Source organism: Salvia hispanica, chromosome 6 (assembly GCF_023119035.1).
Source record: "Salvia hispanica cultivar TCC Black 2014 chromosome 6, UniMelb_Shisp_WGS_1.0, whole genome shotgun sequence".
NCBI classification, from domain to species: Eukaryota; Viridiplantae; Streptophyta; class Magnoliopsida; order Lamiales; family Lamiaceae; genus Salvia; species Salvia hispanica.
Genome location: NC_062970.1, coordinates 37,693,341 through 37,712,045, shown reverse-complemented (window position 1 = coordinate 37,712,045; position 18,705 = coordinate 37,693,341). Strand labels below are relative to the sequence as shown.

The window sequence follows — 18,705 nt, the reverse complement described above, 5'->3', positions numbered from 1 at the left end:
GATAAAATGGAGACGACCCATTAAATTAAAATCAATAGCCCAAAGCAATAGCCCCATTCTAAGCTTCATCTCTTTTTCTCTCTCTCTTATCTTCTCCACCTCTCTCTCTCATCTCACTTCTCCGGTGGGAAAAATGAAAACGCGGCCCGTCGGGACTCTTTCCGCCTAAGAAAACAGCTGAAAATGATGGCGACAAGTTCAAATGCTCTTCGCATATCCATTACGCTTCAGAGCACCAGAAAACCCCTCTTTCCCTCAGTCCTCGCCAATTCTTTACGCCCAACTCAGCTTCCCTCGCGCTTCGCCGGTCTCACCTGCTCCAGCCGCCGTCGAGACGGCGGAAATCCGCCCCTAATTCCCAAGAAAAACAACAAGGTACACACTCCTCATAGATATTTTTCACTTTGTTTATCCTGATTTTGGAGATACAAATGTATATTAGGTATTAGAAGGGTAAATGGGCTATTTCATTGGTTAGTTTGAGCTGGAATATTTTGGACTTCTGTATAAAAGATGCGTTTTTGCTCAATTTTTTGTGATGTTCTGTTCTGTTAGTTTGATTTCTGCATGTGTGTGTGTGTGGTGGCCAAAAAAATGAATAAAAACAAGAAAAAGGTTTTGTGCTTTGAGTGACTTACTTTTGAAGTATTGAGTCTATTGACATCAAAGATTTGTGCTTTGTATCCTTGTTAGAAAAAGAATGCTAAGAAAGAAGTTGGAGAGGAAGAAGATTTAGATGAAGATGCTTTTGAGGCGCTCTTTCGTCAACTTGAAGAGGATCTGAAAAATGATGAGTTAGATGGTGAAGAAGATGATGAGGATGTGAGTGAGGAAGATCTTGCAAAACTCGAGAAAGAACTAGCTGAGGCTTTGGAGGATGATGACTTCTTAGTGGCATTAGGCTCTGCTGCGCTTGGGGGTGTTGTGAACGAAGATGATGAAGAAGGAGAAGGAGAAGGAGACGATGATATTGACGTTGCTAGTGATGAGGATGGAGATGAAGTCGATGATGAAGAAGAGGAAATGCCCGTGAAGCTTAGGAATTGGCAACGCAGGAGGCTAGCGTATGCATTGAAGGATGGTCGCCGCAAGACTAGTGTGAGTCTTACTCTTGTTAGTTCTGTGTGAATGCCTCGTGATTTGGCCTTTTATATAGTAATAGAGTAGTAATTATTCACCGGATTTCGGATTTTGATTTTGTATGAAAAGGAAATATCTCGTGAAATATGATGCTCATGATTCTTGAAAATAACTTCTGCTTTTGTTGTGATAATCCTCTTGATTATTGAAAGTTGTCTTTTCCTGTTTCATGACTTACCTCTCTTCTTTCTTGCAGATAAAAAGTCTTGCTGCTGACCTATGTATGGATAGAGCAGTTGTTCTCAAACTACTTCGTGATCCTCCTCCTGATCTTGTCATTTTGAGTGCTACTTTGCCGGATAAACCAACGAAAAGAACTAAAGATCCTGTGGAAAAACAAGAGGAACCTGTTGCTTTGGAGACAACAGCGAAAACAATCAAAGATCCTGTGGAGAAACAAGAGGAACCTGTTGAGACGACTACGGATGCTGAAAAGCCTAAAGTTGAGGCCAAAGCACCAGTTCATGTGATGCAAAGCAACTGGACAGCTCGAAAAAGGCTGAAGAAAGTACATATTGAAACCCTCGAAGAAGTTTACAGACGATCAAAGCGCCCAACTGTGAGTAACTCCCGCTTGCACATGATAGTATTTGCCTTTTTTTTTTCAAAATATGTAGCCCAAAACTGATAAGCCATGCATGATAAAGTTCAAGAAGAATTCATGAAGGCTGCCACAGGATTTCCCAGACTATTTTAGTTAGCAAGAGAAAGATATACAATGCGTTTGGCTTTACGATTTATGAAACTCAGTACTAATCACAATCAAGCTAGCGAAGAAGGGTAGGATTGGGTGTTGGACCGTTGGTGAAAGCTGAACAAAAGGGAAATTAGGATCTTTTCGATTGAATTTTCATGAAATTTTGTTCGTGTCAAAATGCCTGTTTAAACTTTTATAATCCATGCTAGATCAGAAGAAGACCTCTCGTTTAAGTGCAATGGGGACAAGTCTTGCACTTGATAGGATCGAACATTTCAACGTTAGCTGAACTGTGATCTTGCAAGTTATATCATTGAATCTTGAAAATGTCGAAGCTAGTTTTTTTTTTTTTGGATTATTGGTACTTGACAGAAACTAGTTAGATCCAATGTTTCCAATGCCAACTTTCTTGATTCACAAATTGTAATTTGGTTTCACCAACACTCTTATCTTCATCCTTGAAATGGTTGCAGAATGCGATGATCAGCAGCATTGTGCATGTGACAAACCTGCCCCGGAAACGAATTGTGAAATGGTTCGAGGATAAGCGAGAAGAGGATGGAGTACCTGAACAGCGCGTCCCCTATGAACCACGTGCTTCTGAATCCACCATTACGACCAACTAGAAGTCTAGAACCATCTTCAGATGCACTGAATAGAAATTTTATTACATGTTGCAGCAGCAGCAGCTTGTTAGTTTGTAGTAGATGATAAAGATTGTTTCTTGTGTTTTGTAGAAATCGTTGTTCCACATGTTTCCCTTCATCACTACTAATCACAGATGAATCAAAATCATCTGTATTTCAACTCCATTATCTAAACTCTTTTTCTTACTTTTTATTTCATTGCATTTATATCTATAAACTGTAATTTTCTCTAAATTTTTAATAAAGAAACTAGAAATTGATTTCCTGACGTGACTCCCAAAATATCTAATTTTTATTTCATTGCATTTATATCTATAAACTGTAATTTTCTCTAAATTTTTAATAAAGAAACTAGAAATTGATTTCCTGACGTGACTCCCAAAATATCAATTTTCAATAGTACATTTATTTCGTGTACAATAATTCTCTTTTTTTTTTCTCTTCATGTCTAACAAAAATGTCTCCATATTATGAATTCGTTGTAATGATTTTGTATATTCACTCACGATGTTCTTAGTTCCTTAAAATATCTTGACCTGTATTTCTTAAATTTTGTGACATTTAGGAGTTGTTTGGTTTATAAGATTAAATTTCATGATTAAATATGTTGAGTACGGTTGATAAGATTGAATCTTACACACCTAAATGGATAATCAATTTTATAACATCTAATTAAAATAATCTCATGACTTAATCCTACATTGATAATAATATGATAATGAGTCATGACAATTGAATGGGCGAACGACACTTTATTATACTATTTTTTATGGATATATGGAGTAAAATGCATCAGTCCAAAAATTGCAAAGGTCCAAAGTCATGTCTAAATCACGGTTTCGATTTATTCTTTTTTTATTGTTTAAGTTTAGCCTTACTAAATACGAGATTTATATGTAACTGATCTTCCACATAAAATTCGGAATCTATTATGCACACTTATATTATTAACACTACAAATTATAGCACGAGTTGCATCTAACAGAGTGACATAATTTAATTTTATTTGGGAAATAGCGGCATTATTCAATTTTGGTAAATGTTCAAATTTGATTTTAACTTAAGTGTCTGTTCTCGAATTCTAGTTCTTCAACTTGTCTTAAAATATCAAAGAATATCGAGTTTATTTAGAAATAAAAAAATAAAATAATGAGTATGAAAATATATAACGTTCATGCAAATAAAAAAAGTTTGATGAGCAAATCGAAAATAGACCAAAATCGAATGTACAAATCAAAATGAGTGAGTTAAGATGATTGAGATCCCTAATGGTGAATTTATAATAATGAATTTTATTTTCTCTTCCATCATTAGTACGTCTCATCTCAATAAGCGGAATAAACTAAATTACAGATCTACAACAAATATTTTTGCCCCTCGTGTGTTAATAGTACATTACTATATTTTAACGTGCAGTCACATATTATATCGCATTTATACAATATCGACAATATCTGGCGCGACTTGTCACAACAAATATTTTTGCCCGTTCGTGTGTTAATACAATACTACTGTATTTTAACGTGCACTCACATGTTATATCACATTTATATGATATCGACAATATCATGCGCGAATAAAAATACCAAAAATAAATCAGAAAACTTATTTTCAAAATAAGAAAACAAAAGATTTGAATAAGGCATATCAATGGACAATGATAAAATAAAATAATCACCATTATATGCATTACTGTTACAAACTTCAGGGGTGAGAATAACAATTTTTGAAACGAAAATAGAAATTGTGTAAAAATAGATACCTACTCCAACCAATATCAACCGTCCGATCAAATGAAAAATTTGAACAGATAAAATCTCTCCACGTTCCCTCCTCATCGACCTTTGATTAATCGAGCACAGTGTGGCTCTAAAACAGCCACGTTAACCAATTATCCGCCGTCAGATTAACCTAATCTAATGGTTACTGTAAATCCGAGCTTGACTCTTTCCACATTTACGTCCCGCTCTTTTTCTTACTAGAAGGCTGAATCATCACTCCTCAGCACAATTTTCATTGTCTCTCCAGTTATTGGCTGTGTTTTTATTTGTTGGAGAAATGCAAGAGCAGGCCACGAGTTCTATCGCCGCCAGCTCTTTACCTTCGAGCAGTGAGAGGTCTTCTAGCTCTGCCCTTCACGCCGAAGTTAAACAAGGTTTTTTTTTCTCCTTTCTAATCTTTGATTCTTAAACTCATTTTTTTTCTGCTGCGAGGATTTTGTTTGCCGCATTGTGATGCTCTGTTTTGGAATTTACAAGCTTCGATTCTTAGGAGGGATCTTCTCGAAATTGAATCTTTTTTAGTTACTTAGTGATTTCTCTATCCGAATGGTTCTGTATTAAAAAAAATCGAGTCTTGGCTCTCAAATGATAGCACTGGTTTCTCTTTTTTCTTTGTCTGAAGAGTAGTAGAGCTCTTGTTTTCTCTCTAGAAATAGCACTGTTTCTGTTTGCTTGTTGTAAATCAGGATTCTGTTTTTAGGCTTTAGTAAGATCAAAGATCGTAGCTTTTAGGTAGAATCAGTCAAATTTTCATCAGTTTTATCGAGAATGTGAGATTTTTTCTCATTCGGATTGAGCTGCATTTGTGTGAATTGTAATGGATTGGATCATAGTATTAAACGGCATATTTTTTATTATTTTAAAAATTGAATCTTGATGAAGGCATGGAGAGTGATGATGAGATCAGAAGAGTGCCGGAGATGGGGGCGGAGGCGGCTGTTACGACAGCCTCGGGCCAGGATGGGGGTTCGGCTGTGGGGCCCACTCAGCCGTCAGCAGGGGGTTCTAAGAGGAGAGGGAAGAGCCCTGCTGACAAAGAAAACAAGAGGTTAAAAAGGTATGTTGAGAAAGCAAGGACTATCCTTATCCAATTATATCCAGCCATGTCATCTCTTGTCCGAAGATATTCTTTGGGTCCCCTCAAAATTAGGATGAGCATATTGTGATGTGTGTTGAAACTTGAAAACAGACTATTCATGCATTTTGGCTGTTTAGGAGCTTAAGAGGTTTTGTCTTGGTGTTGGTTATTACTTATTACTGTGTGAAGTGCATTTTGGTAATCATGTTCATTTAATTTTTCTTTTAAATTTTTGTTTTTTTATTTTGGTGTAAGGTTGTTGAGGAATAGAGTCTCAGCCCAGCAAGCGAGGGAGAGAAAGAAGGCATATTTGATCGATTTGGAGGCTCGAGTTAATGAGTTGGAAACTAAGAATGCTGAGCTTGAAGAGAGGCTCTCCACTTTGCAAAATGAGAACCAAATGTTGAGACAGGTACAAGTTTTTCGCTGGTGCTCAATGCTATTACCTGTTCACGATACCTTGATTGCAAGAATCCCGTGGTAGAATTTGAGCTTGTGAGTGTATTATCATGTCTGAAAACCTAGTGCTAGGTTTCACATCTTGCTCTTCGTGTTTTTTCCAAACTATGATGGTTTGAAATAAGTGTTACCTTGTGTGATTCTTGTTTTCTGTACAAACGTGATACATCAGTGGTAAGATAGCTTACAGAATGGGAATTATGTAGCATAGACGTGCACTGAGCCGTTTCTCTCTCTGATCCATTTACTTGTTTTCTCTGACTGGATTAGCCACCTATCATGAACTGGATGTTTTAGTCTTTTGAAGGTGAAAGGAATTAGTTCCTTTACTAGAAAGATCTTCCTGATGAAGTCATTCGTTGTGAAACAACCTCGTTCCTTTATCTAATAGACAATACTTCTCTGTGCTTAACAAAATCATATTGTGAATGTTGTGATTACATTTTTGAGGAGGATTATTTTTCATGTTTATGAACCAGTCACATGTTCTTGCTGCTAAACTGCCTACAATTTGCAGATACTGAAGAACACAACTGCAGGCGCGCAAGAGGGAAGAAAGTAGGTATGCATTGTTCAAATGTTGGGTGTGAATTGAAGAACGAGAGGGCAAAAAGAGTCCCTCCAAGGCAAGTTGTGTTGGATCTCCACACTCTTGTCAGTTGAGACGGGTTCCGATGTGCTGGCTTCTTCCCCCGGTTAATGATGGTATGCAGTTGAATTATTGTAGGATGCATTAGCTGCTGCTAGAGCTAGAGTTGTTGTAAGCATTTAATGGTAGAGAGATAAGGTTGCTATGAATTATGGGATGAAATTGTATGTTCTCTATCTTCTCCCTTACAGTTTCAAGAAATTGAGGATCTTGTTGTTTCACAAATCGAGTCTGGAAATGGTGAAACAAGTTTACATAAATTTTACTAGCAAAAACAGGAAAAATTATTGATTCTCATCTCAAAATCAGTACAAGTTTCGAGCAAAAATTTCCACACTAGAAGAAAAATTTGTAAAGAAACTGTAAAATGTCAATTGATATGTGATTTAACCACTGTGCAATTTATTCTGCAAAACAGATTTCATTTCCTATGCATCCTCTTCTCTCTCTACCAAAATCTTCTTACATGCTTCATAACACATGAAAGATATCCCAGCCGCAGGCACCAGCTTCAGACAGCTTGGCCCGAGCCCTTTGTACAAACCTTGTATCCCATCTCGTTCGAGGATGCAGGCGAGAGCATGCAGAACGTTGTTGTACACATGCCTCCCGCTCACGGCCCCCACCTGCATGTGCTTGCGCGCAACTTCAAGAGGGAATGTGGCTGTGCTAGAAATGGCGCCAGCTGCTGACCCAATCAAGAGTGTTTCTATATTGCCTATCTTTGCTTGTTTGAAGATTTTCCTGTAGGCTTTCCGCAGAGTGTCGTAGGCGCAGTAGTTGGCGGCAGCATAAGGGATTACGCCAATCAGGCTCGGGGCGAGGCCTCTGTAGAGCTCGCCAGGCCCACCCTCTTGCAGTATTTTGACAAATGCATCCAGCAGACCATTGTAGACTCCTCTCTGCGAGCAAAAGAAATGAATGGTGCGGAAATTGATATGAACTCTGTATATGAAGTGGATTAGTTACTTACCTGTATGGTTAGTCGAGTTTTGAGTAGCTCGAGGGGGTAGGTGACCAGCGTTGAGGTGACCCCAGCTGAGGCACCCGCGACTAGAGAAGGAGGAATGGGTAATTTGGGCTGTTCACCGGGTTTCGAAGACAAGTTCTTGTTGACAGTATCATAAACAAATAACTGCAAGAGAGTAGAAATATGTTTCAAGATAATGTTTTGAGTACAAAGTACCAACATATTAATTGGTGAAAATAAATAAATTCAATTGTACATACTGAGGGAGATGATCACATGTTTTGTCAAAATTAGATATGAGCAAGGAAAGAGGAGAAATAACCAAATCAAAATTACTACTAGAGTTCCATCAAAGTGTTATAGTTGATTGATCATCACCAACTCAGATAAGCTAATAGGCGGCTGGAAATATTACCTGTACAGAATATTCAAATATGAAATAAATAGATTGAATATCAAGGCATTCATGGTATATATTCTACTTCAGAGAACCACTTTTTATCTCTAGAAAACCACCTTATTGTCGCGTGAAAGAGACTCTCTAGAAAAACTACTAACCACTCTGAACTTGATCTTGACAGGATAAATGAAGTGTTCTGCGGCTAGGAAATATTATGGAGTTCCTAGAGAATTGTAGGGAACTCTCAAGGAGGAAAAATGAGCATATATATTAAAATCAACGTCATGACAGTAAACGCGGTATACCTTGTCAAGGTGACCTGTGAAACATTTGAAGTCACATAGTAATCAAAGATGTTGAAAGATCAAGAAAAAACACTAGGCGTATACATTATACATAATAACTTCACCCTCTTACACCTTATATTTCCCTAGCATCACATCATACAAGATTCAAAACATATATCACAGTGACAAGTTACCTACCTAAGCCCAAACTGGTGGCATTAAGTATCTCTATAAATGAAGTACTTCATGCTATAACCTAATAGCCATTAAGTGAAGCAATAGGTCTCAAGCTTCTACTTTCCTTAATAGACAGCTGTAGTTACATTTAACACCAGCTAACAATAAACCATGTAAAGCTCAAAAGCACAGGCATAGACAACAAAATCAAGCTAAAACAGATCGAACAACACCCTAGAACACTTCTTACCTCTATGGCTTTGCTCGGTGCAACACGAATCACATTCACAAAATTCCCTCTAAACAATCCTTTCCATCCATCTGTTTTCATAATATTGTTGAACACCTCAGTTGTGGAATGCCCACTGCTACCTACCATCAAGTGAGTCCTAATCGTCTCCAAAGGAGCAACAACAGTCCTAGAAACCGCCCCGGCAATCCCACCACTAACTAGCCTCCTTAATGAAGGATTAGAGATCTTAATCTTAAGCTGAAGCCCCCTTTTTTTCTTCTTTCCCCCCAAACCCTTCGCCTCACCAAACCCCTCAGGCAGTGAAACATATTTCATTAGCAAATCAGGATAGGGTAATTTCAGACCCTCATTTCCTTCATTTCCCATTTGCACAGAGGCAAACAACCCACCGTCTGGATAAAAGTTGCAATCTTGATTGCTCCATTGAAGTCCCAGATGAGAGTCTGATAAAATCCCACCTTTCTTGAACGATTGAGATTTCATTTCTCCTCCACCGCCTATCATTCAATATCTTCGTAAACCCTATAAACAGAAACCAAAAAAAAACTTTATCACAAACAGTCGCCTTGTTTCCCTCCGTGTGTGATAATATCAAAACGAGGCTTAGTTCGAAGATTTCATGTCTCGAGGCGGAATGAAAAAGGTGACGGAGGGAAAGATTCGATTTTGGCCAAATGGGTAGGCAGAAACTCCATTGTTGGCAATTGGGTAGGTTAGTTTATAGCAAAATATTCTAATTCTTGGTCAAAAAAGACAGTATGCCTAGGGAGAATAGTGTAAGATTGTAAAGCAGCAATCATGTAATCATATTATATGGATTTAATCAGATATTGCTATGATGGAAGAATCTAAGAAACAATGGATGGACGCGGAGGTATCAATGAAGGGCTCTTTTACTTCGAGGAACAGGAATAAGAAAAGGTGAGGTGGGACTCTATTCTTCCCTCTTCACACACACATAAAACCAGGTGAAATTTTAAACTTTAATAGTAAAAGGATAACTGAAACTGAAATGCCACATGATTAGACGTGTCAACATCTCTTGAATATGTTTAACTTATCTTTTTGAAAATTTCGTTATTTTGGTCATAAAATATGAGTGGTATGACTAATGTTGTAATAATATTTGTTTATTGTTGATGCACAAGCCATTTGTTGTAATGATAACTGACGTGGCATCCTAACCACCAACTGTAATTCAACTTCAATCTCAGTTTTCCCTGGTTTTCAATTTCCAGCAATACTCAGCCAAACATGAGACTTTCAAAAACAAATTTAAATGATTTAGTAGTACTTATTAAAAGATGAAATATATCAACTTCAAGAAGCAGCAACTGCAAGCTTGCATTATAGATTACCAGAAATCTTTGCAGGAGCAGAATCCATCTTTAAAGTGATGAAACCTGTTCCTATCTCTTACTACTATCTGTCTATTATATATGAGAGATATGAGTTTAGTAGCATTGTGACAATCCACACAAACCCGCAGATTCTTCACTATCCGAATAGTCGATCTCGGACTAGTTTTAAGCAGCGCAAATGCAATGGCCAGCTTCTCACTATGCTTATTCAGAGCACCCTCTTTATCTTCTTCCTCAATGTCGAGCAACACATTAGTCGTTGTAGAAACGTATCCTGCAGCTCTCATCTTCCTCTCCATCTCCTCCACCATCTCATAAATCTGGGAGTGCTCTTTTTGAGATTTATCGCCAGCTACAAACTCGTAAATCCCATCACCGAGCTCAATCATGGTGCTTCCCGGGATTTTCTTGATCCCTTTCTTCCTCATTGCTTCCCTAACTCTGGTTTTCCTTTTCCAATCCGAGAGCTTGGCATAGATGGACGCGAGCATCACATAGTTCGCCTCTTGCATAGGCTCGGCCTTGATGAGATCCGTGGTGACTCTTTCACCAAGAAGGAGATGAGCTTGAGCATGAGACGAAGATACCAAAGTTCGCCATATGACTGGATTTGGCGCCATTGGCATTGTGTTTATAAACTCGAGAGCTTGTTCAGCTAATCCGGCCCTGCTTAGCAGATCCACCATACATCCGTAGTGCTCTATTTTTGGAGCAATGGCGAAATCTTTCTCCATTGAATTGAAATAATGCTTCCCCTCCTCGACTAAACCAGAGTGGCTGCAAGCAGTGAGCAAGCACAAGAATGCAACACTGTCAGGGACAACCCCGGCTCGTCTCATCTCCTCAAAGAGGGCAACGGCCTCCAAACCACGCCCGTGCAATGCCATGCCGGAAATCACACAAGTCCAAGAAACAATACTCCTTTTACTTAGAGGCATGTTGTTGAACAGCCTCAATGCACTATCAACATCACCACATTTAGCAAACATGTCTATCAAGGCATTGCAGAGCTTCTCTCTCATCTCAAGCTTCTCCCTCTCGACGTATAATTCCACCCACCTCCCGAGCTCAAGGGCTCCGAGGTCAGCACAGGCCGATAACACCATCACCATAGTGATCTCATCCGGCCTCACCCCCGCAGTCTGCATCGCTCTGAACAAGTTGATAGCTTCAGCAGACATTCCCCTCCTCACATACCCGCCCATCATCGTGCTCCAAGGGACAGAATTTCTCTTAGGCATTTCCTCGAACACCTTCTCTGCAAACTGAATCCCATCTTCACAACAGCAATACATGTGAAGCATTGCGTTGACAACATGCGATTCGCCATGAAATCCGAGTTTCAAAACCGAGCCCTGGACGGATTTGCCAAGATGGAAGTCGCGAATGCCGGCACAAGCCTTGAAGACGAAAGGGAAGGTGTAGTTATTTGGTTTGAAGCAATGTGTAAGCATTTTGTTGTAGTAAAATATGCTGGTGCGCTTAAATTGAGTGGATTGTGCAAAAGCTTCGATAATGGTGTTGAAAAGGAAGGCGTCATGGTTATACGGGTGTGCTTCAGGGGAGAAGATGAGAGAACAGGCATAATGGATTGCGTTTAGAGCTGAAGAAATGGAGGTGAATTTGGTGAGGACGAAAGGGTTGTTGAGCAAACCGAGCTTGAGAATTCTTGCATGAATTTGAGTGAGTTTTGAGTAAGAATTGCATAGTTGAAGAAGGCTAAGGCAGCTGTGCTCCACCTCTCGTTTATACATCCAATAAGAGAGAGAAGAAGAAGAAGATTCGAGGATAACAGCCTTTTGTCAAAGAAGGGATTTTTATTAGTAATGTTTATGGTTTATGGATGACTTGATAATGTTGGGAAGTTTTGAAGGATGATGGAAACTGGTTTCAAGGTTCATGTATTGTATGTAAAAACGCTTTGATTCATGCTCTTTGCAAAAGTTGGTAGAGCTAGGATCTTGATGAATGAGAATGCTGGCAAGGGATCCAAGCTCCATGTTACTATACCTTCAGTGATCTTATTGACACCTACAATGCTCTAATTTTAGGTTCTGCCACTCTAAAGAGATTGATTCCAAGAGTGCTGGTGTTCGTTGGGATTTTGTCACGTGTCATGAGGGAGTACAGATCTTCGAGCTTATGCTTGAGGGTAGAGGTGGTTTTAGTGGAAGTTGAGTGCTTGAGGATCGAAGAATAACAATGTTGGTGAGTTTCTCAACTAATCGAAAAACTGGTTTCCTGAAGCTGTCAGATCACTCTTATGACTCTACACCTACATGTAGAGGGGTAATGTAGACAAAGCAATGCAAGTACTTGATGAGATGACAGAGAAGGACAAGGTTCCAAGTTCTACATTATGCTAGATTGATTCAAGAATACTACAAGGGATAGATGAAGGAAGCTCGAGATGATAGGACGCCAGTATTTCCATGTTGCATCGACTTCCTAGAGATTGCCTGCTTGACTTAGAGAGCTATGGATTCGTAGCCAAAGCATTGTTGGTTAGAGGAGATTTGCAACAAGATTTTTGTGATGCATGCATTGCTGATTTTTAGTAAAACATAAATAAAGCTACCTCAAATCTCATTAAGCAATCCACAAAAACAGATTGTAACTAGATATGGTCTACAGACGATATTTTGCAACATCGGCATCAGATATTTTTAAAATCCGGGTGATAATATCTTATCTGATGCCAACCGCCCTAAAGTTAATAGAAGGTGCAACAATACAACAATTAGAGCAGCCATTGTCGATTTTCTCATAGCAAGAGAGTTTTTCAATAACCAAGAGCAACTCTCCCTCTCCCTCTCCCTCGCTTCACGTAAGCTTTACGATGGCACTGCACAACAGACACTGATAGTGTAAGCTTCAATTAAACAGACCACTGCACAACAACCAATGATAGGAAACAAAAGCATTGGTCCCTGTGTTCAAGCGTCAAAATACAATGATTGGATGACCTAGTAAAAAGCAGACAGACAAAATGCTTACTATATGTGGAAGTATCAATCTGTTCAGGTAGTTCTTTAATATCAACTTCAAACCTCTCCTGTACCTGTAACATAAAGAAGGGGAATGTCACATAAAATGCAAGGATCCAATAAGCAATTTCTACTTTTGGACCTCAAATCCCACTAACAAACCTGATTTAGAACATCTGAATCAGAGGCAGAAGAAACAAACGTGATGGCCAGCCCTTTGGTGCCAAACCTCCCAGCTCTACCCACCTACAGACATGGGGGATAGGAACAGAAACTTAGAGTTAGTTTTTTTTCAGAAACTGACAACTAAAGGAAGATGAAGTAGATCATACCCGGTGAAGATAAGTATCTGCTGAATCTGGCATATCATAGTTGATCACAATATTAACTCGCTCTATATCAATTCCTCTTCCTACCAAATCAGTTGCTACAAGAATCCTCTTATGTCCCTCCTTGAATCCCTTGTAACGGGTCAATCTGCAAATCAAACCCATTCAGCATAAAAAAACTGAAAGTACCAACATAGTATTCATTCTATCTCCAACTAATATTAATTAATCTGAATATAGCTGTAATGCACGTCACACCTATTATCAGGACAAAAGACATCAATTTATATGGTTAACAGAAAGTTTAGAGATAAGGGACCTTTCTTCTTGCGACATGCCAGAGTGAATGCAAATCGATGGAAAGTTACACTCCACAAGCAACTTGTTCAGCTCAGCAGCTCTAGTGACACTTTTGACGAAGATAACAACTTGATTGAAGTCCAATGCATCCAGCAGATCATTCAGCTTCCGGTTCTTCTCCAGCTCACTCAGTTTGATGTAGTGCTGTTATTCGCAATACCCATTAACGATTTACTGCAACTTCAAAAAATTAATGAGGACTATATAGTGTATGTCCAAACCTGTACAAGACCATGAAGGGTTAACTTCGCCTCATCATCCACGTAAATCTCCATAGGCTGAAAGGAAGAAATGTTACAGTAAAGCATATTAGGGCCCCATGAGAAGCTAATGATTATCCAGTATGAAATGAATTGATGACGTGCATGGCCCGAATTGAGGTCCCGGTTCATCTGAATCACTCCTTGCAGAGACCTTACTAGTGCACCACCGCTGCTCAAAATCATCTACTTCTCCAACTACATAACTAACTCAAGTTTCCAATCCATCCCTATCCTCTCAATTTCTATAAAAAAGCACAGAAAAAAATACCTAGTTGAAGAAACAAAAAACCCACAAGACAACAAAAAAAAAAAGCCAACTCTGGACCACCTTCTATATAGATGAAAGACTACCAAAAAAAAACCCCTGCCCACCAAACCATTTGAAATGAACCATCAGATGTCGGTTAGATCATAGGCGAGCATGATACAGCAAGCATACAGAGCTTTCACCACTGTATTCTTGGCATACATGTCACTTGCAGAAAGCTGGAATAACTGAAACAGTGTAGACTTCAAAATTCAAGTAGAACTGGCCACAGGACATTACATCTTGCATGAACTTTTTGCAAACAGGTCGAATTTCTTTACTGAGTGTAGCTGAAAACATCATAACTTGCTTGTCATGCGGTGTCATCTTGAAAATCTCCTGCACATCTCTTCTCATATCTGAACAGAGGTAAAATAACTTGATCAAATGATGACATTTTTTTCCAGATGCTTTGGTTGAACATGAAGGTTTTCAAGACAATGATACTATACGGAAGGCATACCAAGAGACTCAAGCATCTTGTCGCATTCATCAAGGATGAAATGCCTCACATTCCTTAAAGAAAGGTCCTTGTCTCTTGCTAGACCAAGTATCCTTCCTGGTGTTCCTACCACAATGTGAGGGCATTCATTCTTCAGAAGATCTTTGTGAATCTTAACATTGACTCCCCCATAGAAAACAGCAACTTTAATATCTGGCAAATAGGTGCTGAACCGCTCAAATTCATGACAGATCTGCAAGATTCAGTAAAGAGAATATAGAGTAAGACAAGACAACATCAAAGTAACAAACATATCTAGCCAAACATATATGCAGAGTCTCCATATCCAAATTTCCAGACTTGTTCAGAAATAGGAAACATGCCTGATAAGCCAGTTCCCTTGTGTGGCATAGCACAAGTGCAGCAACTTGACCTGCAACGGGTTCAATCTGCTGCAATGTCGAAAGAACAAAGACAGCAGTTTTCCCCATGCCAGACTTGGCTTGGCAGATGACATCCATTCCCAAAATGGCTTGAGGTATGCACTCGTGTTGAACTGGTGAAGAGCCAAAGAAATTTGATCCAAGGAACGCTCAGTTTCAATTAATAAAGGTTTTACCGTTCAACTTCTCCAAGATAGAGTGATGTTAGTGATTTACCTGAACAATACATAGACTATGAGATACATTATTATCCACAAAAAAAATTTGAAGAACGAGAAAAGCAATAGCCTTGAGTACACAACTGAACAGTAGCATTTAAAGAATGTAAATAGAGAATTCAGAGAATGCACAAATACTTTTCCACATAACAACAATAGCAACTTAAGCAGCATACAAAAAACTACCCATAATTGAGTAATACCCAGAATGAAACAATGTCAAAAAGTAAAAAACTTGCATGAATGAAGAACACCCATAAAGTAACTAAAACTCAATAAATCATACAAACAAAATTAGGATGGTCCACAATCTTGGGAGCAAGTTTAAAGAAAACAAATCCTCCAGAATGGTAAACTTTCATACTTGATGCGTGAAATTCAAATAACATTCACTATCATTGTACATGTGTACCTACAGACAAGTATCTTATTAAGTAGTAAAAGGGAAAGGAATTTAATGCTCATAATGAGTTAAGAGACTCTTTCAGAAAATGAACAGTAGCATGAATGTTGAGCAATTCAGGTTAACAATGAAATAGAGTATCTTGCCTTCTGAAGGATGTTCAAATCCTGAATCAACAATAGCCCTCAAGAGCTCTGGCTTCAAGAGGAAGTCTCTAAATCCTGAACTATGGATCCCCACATAGCCTCTGTACATAAAAGACATGATATGCATAAGCAATTTCCAAAAAAAAAGTGAGCCAAAAAATAATACATCACCCACACCTAGAACAAGAAGCCCGCCACATCAAACTTTTTAAAAACAAAACCAAAATCAACCACACACAAAACGACCAACTACACAAATCGTCGAGCTAAAAGTAACAGGTTTCCCATATAGAAACAACAGTAAACTAATAAAGTGAGATACTATAAAACAAGAAACCTAGTGGAATGAATTATAAGCATTATCGAAAAAACTTGATCCAACAGATAGCAAACATAGCAGCAAATTGAGTAAGAGGCCATCAAAAATTACAGATCGAAGGGGAAACTCACTTCTTGCCGGACTCTCCGTTGACTTTTGCGATGACAGAATCGGGGGCTTTTTCTTCTTCTTCCTCGTAGTCGAGGAGTTCCTCTTCGTAAGCTTCGTTGTCTTTGGCGTCTCCCATTTCCGTACCTGGTGCACGAAGCAGTAGATCAATAAACAAAATTCGTTCTTCGGTACTCCTAAATCTCAGAAACAAAGAGATCCCTAGTCGGGCAATCATGAATTGAAAAAGAAAATTGACGTATGAGCAAAGCTAGGGTTTCAGTTTTACCTGTTGGATCTGATAGAAAGAATAGATAAGTGAGGAAGGTTATAGTTAGGGCTTCGAGGATTTCTGCAGACAAAAACGTTAGGAAAAGAAGGGCAAAAGTTCCCAATCGGCGGAAGAAGAGAGAGAGAGTGTGTGTGTTCTGCAAATGATGCCGCGCTTGAAGTTTATCACTTTTTTGGCCAGTGTGTATACTGACGGTTTTGCCCCTGGATCGTGATGAAGCGCTGTAATAGAGCATCCGCAATGGTGCTTAGGCCAGCCATAGGCCAGCAATAGGCTAGTCATTCTCTCCCCTGCTCAGCAACACTAAAAAATCCACCTGCCACATCAGATTTAGGCCAGCCATAGGTTAGCCATAGGCCAGCCGTAATAAAAATAATTCAAAATATACTACATTTACGGAATTAAAATTACGATTAAATTACCGAATTAAATTTACGAGACATATACGGGAAAATTCATTAATTTTATTTTTTTAAAAAAGTACATTAACTAAAAATAAAAAAAATTGCATAATAAAAAAAAATGCGGGGTTCCACACACGAGCCACCGCCCACTCTACTCCTCACTAATTTATTAAAAAAATACATAAAAAATGTTAGTATGCCTTGAATTTGTGTTAGTTTGCCGCTAGCCGAACGGGGGTCTTAATTTTGCTCTTAATTTTAGGTATGACATGTTTTTGTTTTAGGTCTTAATTTTGTATTGGGCTAGTTGTTGTTGTCCATCGCTAGATGTTGCTCTTGTACTGAGAAATTTAGAGATAGAGAAAATCGTGTTTATATAATTTTTCAAAAAATAAAAAAAAAAGAATAAAAAAAAAATTAAAAAAAGAATTAAAAAAAAGAATTAAAAAAGAATTAAAAAAAGAATTAAAAAAAAGAATTTAAAAAAAATTAAAAAATAGCGTACGTCTGGCCGTCGGTGGCGGATCGGCCGCCACAATGGCGCCTAGCCGATCGGCCAAGCGCTGGGAGGCGACTGCAAGCGATCGGCCAGCCACGCCGATCCGCTCGCCGATTTCGTCCTCGCTGGATTGCAATGGTTCCGGCTAGCCGATCGGCTAAGCAGCATGGCCAGATCGGCTAGCCCGAGCCCGACCATTGCGGATGCTCTTAGAGCATCGTAATCTGCTTAGGCGCCCATTCTTCCCTACAACACGTCTGCCAACACTAAAAAACCACTGCCTTACCTGATTTTAGGCCAGCCTATAGGTCAGCCGCAATAAAAATAATTCAAAATATACTACATTTACGGAATTAAAATTACGATTAAAATACGGAATTAAATTTACGACACATATATGGGAAAAATAATCCATTCCATTAAAAAAAAAAAGTACAAAGATTTTTTAAAAAAAAGTACATGATTTTTTTTTTTAAAAAAAAAGGGCTTCAACACACGAGCCCCGCCACTCTCTACTCCTCATCGCCGTCGCCGTCGCCGTCGCCGCCACCGCCGCTGCCGCCACCCGTGGTATCTAAGCCCACGTCGGAACCCCCTAGCCGTGCCCTCGCGATCTCCAAATCAACACGCATGCTCTCGAGCATCTCGTGAAGAAACATCTTCTCCGTGGGGTCAGTGGCGTTCTTCCACTCTTGGAAGACCTTGTACATCTGAGCCCGCGTTTGGTTACGCGAATGGAGAGTGTACTCGAGTGGGGCGGGTGGGAGGGCGGAGGACTGGACCTCGCGGGGCGATAGGGGGATCCGCCCCTCGCGGCCCAGCTGCGCCCGCTTCTGTCCAACCGGGCGGGGGCGACCGATAAATGAAGGAGGGGATGGAAACTCCTCGGCATCGGGGAGGTCGTGGGATCCGCCGCTGCTGCCGTTGTAATCGCCGCTATAGTTCGATCGTTGCTTCTTCGGCCACCCGGCGTCGCACCCCGCCGGAACTTCTCGGAGTCCTTCAACAACAAGAAGCACTCCCCGAAGGTGAACTCCTTATACTTCCCCTCCAAGGAGGCCGACTCGCGGCTATCCTCGGGCGTCGTCCTCATTCTGCCCACTTCTGAGCTGACGGAGGGCGTTGGCGTACAAATTCGCAAAACGGCCCACCGCGGCCCACAGTGCGCTCCCACCCCTTCCGGACCTCCTCGTTCTGAAGTCCTTCCCGTGCGGGCAGTGCCTCCTATAGGCAGCTACGATCTTCGACCACATGTTGACGACCCGCTGGTTGTTCGCAACCGGCGG

The 18,705-nt window shown here is 39.7% G+C and overlaps 5 protein-coding genes across 7 annotated transcripts; 2 read left to right on the top strand and 3 right to left on the bottom strand.

Moving 5' to 3' along the window:
* The first annotated feature begins 49 nt into the window (after positions 1 to 49).
* On the top strand, positions 50 to 2,677 carry LOC125193912 (protein OVEREXPRESSOR OF CATIONIC PEROXIDASE 3). The gene is made up of 4 exons (XM_048091851.1): positions 50 to 375; positions 694 to 1,098; positions 1,337 to 1,699; positions 2,311 to 2,677. The coding sequence occupies exons 1-4, from the start codon at positions 184 to 186 to the stop codon at positions 2,461 to 2,463; spliced, it is 1,113 nt and encodes a 370-aa protein (XP_047947808.1). The 5' UTR covers positions 50 to 183; the 3' UTR covers positions 2,464 to 2,677.
* Positions 2,678 to 4,466: 1,789 nt separating this feature from the next.
* On the top strand, positions 4,467 to 6,676 carry LOC125194501 (transcription factor HY5-like). The gene is made up of 4 exons (XM_048092754.1): positions 4,467 to 4,639; positions 5,148 to 5,322; positions 5,599 to 5,755; positions 6,320 to 6,676. Exons 1-4 carry the CDS (start codon positions 4,543 to 4,545, stop codon positions 6,362 to 6,364), a joined length of 474 nt encoding a protein of 157 aa, XP_047948711.1. The 5' UTR covers positions 4,467 to 4,542; the 3' UTR covers positions 6,365 to 6,676.
* Positions 6,677 to 6,794: 118 nt separating this feature from the next.
* Positions 6,795 to 9,415, bottom strand: LOC125194500 (adenine nucleotide transporter BT1, chloroplastic/mitochondrial-like). The gene is made up of 3 exons (XM_048092753.1): positions 8,536 to 9,415; positions 7,425 to 7,586; positions 6,795 to 7,353 (listed from the first exon to the last, which is right to left on the bottom strand). Exons 1-3 carry the CDS (start codon positions 9,040 to 9,042, stop codon positions 6,880 to 6,882), a joined length of 1,143 nt encoding a protein of 380 aa, XP_047948710.1. The 5' UTR covers positions 9,043 to 9,415; the 3' UTR covers positions 6,795 to 6,879.
* On the bottom strand, positions 8,973 to 12,345 carry LOC125194498 (pentatricopeptide repeat-containing protein At5g66520-like). Of its 2 annotated transcripts, XM_048092750.1 has the most exons (2): positions 10,022 to 12,345; positions 8,973 to 9,060 (listed from the first exon to the last, which is right to left on the bottom strand). In XM_048092750.1, the coding sequence occupies exons 1-2, from the start codon at positions 11,651 to 11,653 to the stop codon at positions 9,043 to 9,045; spliced, it is 1,650 nt and encodes a 549-aa protein (XP_047948707.1). In that variant the 5' UTR covers positions 11,654 to 12,345; the 3' UTR covers positions 8,973 to 9,042. The 2 variants fall into 2 exon arrangements, with proteins under 2 accessions (XP_047948707.1, XP_047948706.1); XM_048092749.1 differs by lacking the exon at positions 8,973 to 9,060 and having other exon boundaries at positions 9,893 to 12,345.
* Positions 12,346 to 12,464: 119 nt separating this feature from the next.
* Positions 12,465 to 16,672, bottom strand: LOC125194499 (DEAD-box ATP-dependent RNA helicase 15). 2 transcript variants are annotated; one of them, XM_048092751.1, is made up of 12 exons: positions 16,514 to 16,672; positions 16,248 to 16,371; positions 15,798 to 15,898; positions 14,971 to 15,143; positions 14,609 to 14,840; positions 14,386 to 14,504; positions 13,797 to 13,853; positions 13,535 to 13,719; positions 13,219 to 13,363; positions 13,049 to 13,132; positions 12,897 to 12,960; positions 12,465 to 12,789 (listed from the first exon to the last, which is right to left on the bottom strand). In XM_048092751.1, exons 2-12 carry the CDS (start codon positions 16,361 to 16,363, stop codon positions 12,734 to 12,736), a joined length of 1,332 nt encoding a protein of 443 aa, XP_047948708.1. In that variant the 5' UTR covers positions 16,364 to 16,371; positions 16,514 to 16,672; the 3' UTR covers positions 12,465 to 12,733. The 2 variants fall into 2 exon arrangements, with proteins under 2 accessions (XP_047948708.1, XP_047948709.1); XM_048092752.1 differs by having other exon boundaries at positions 12,465 to 12,744.
* Between the last annotated feature and the right edge of the window lie 2,033 nt (positions 16,673 to 18,705).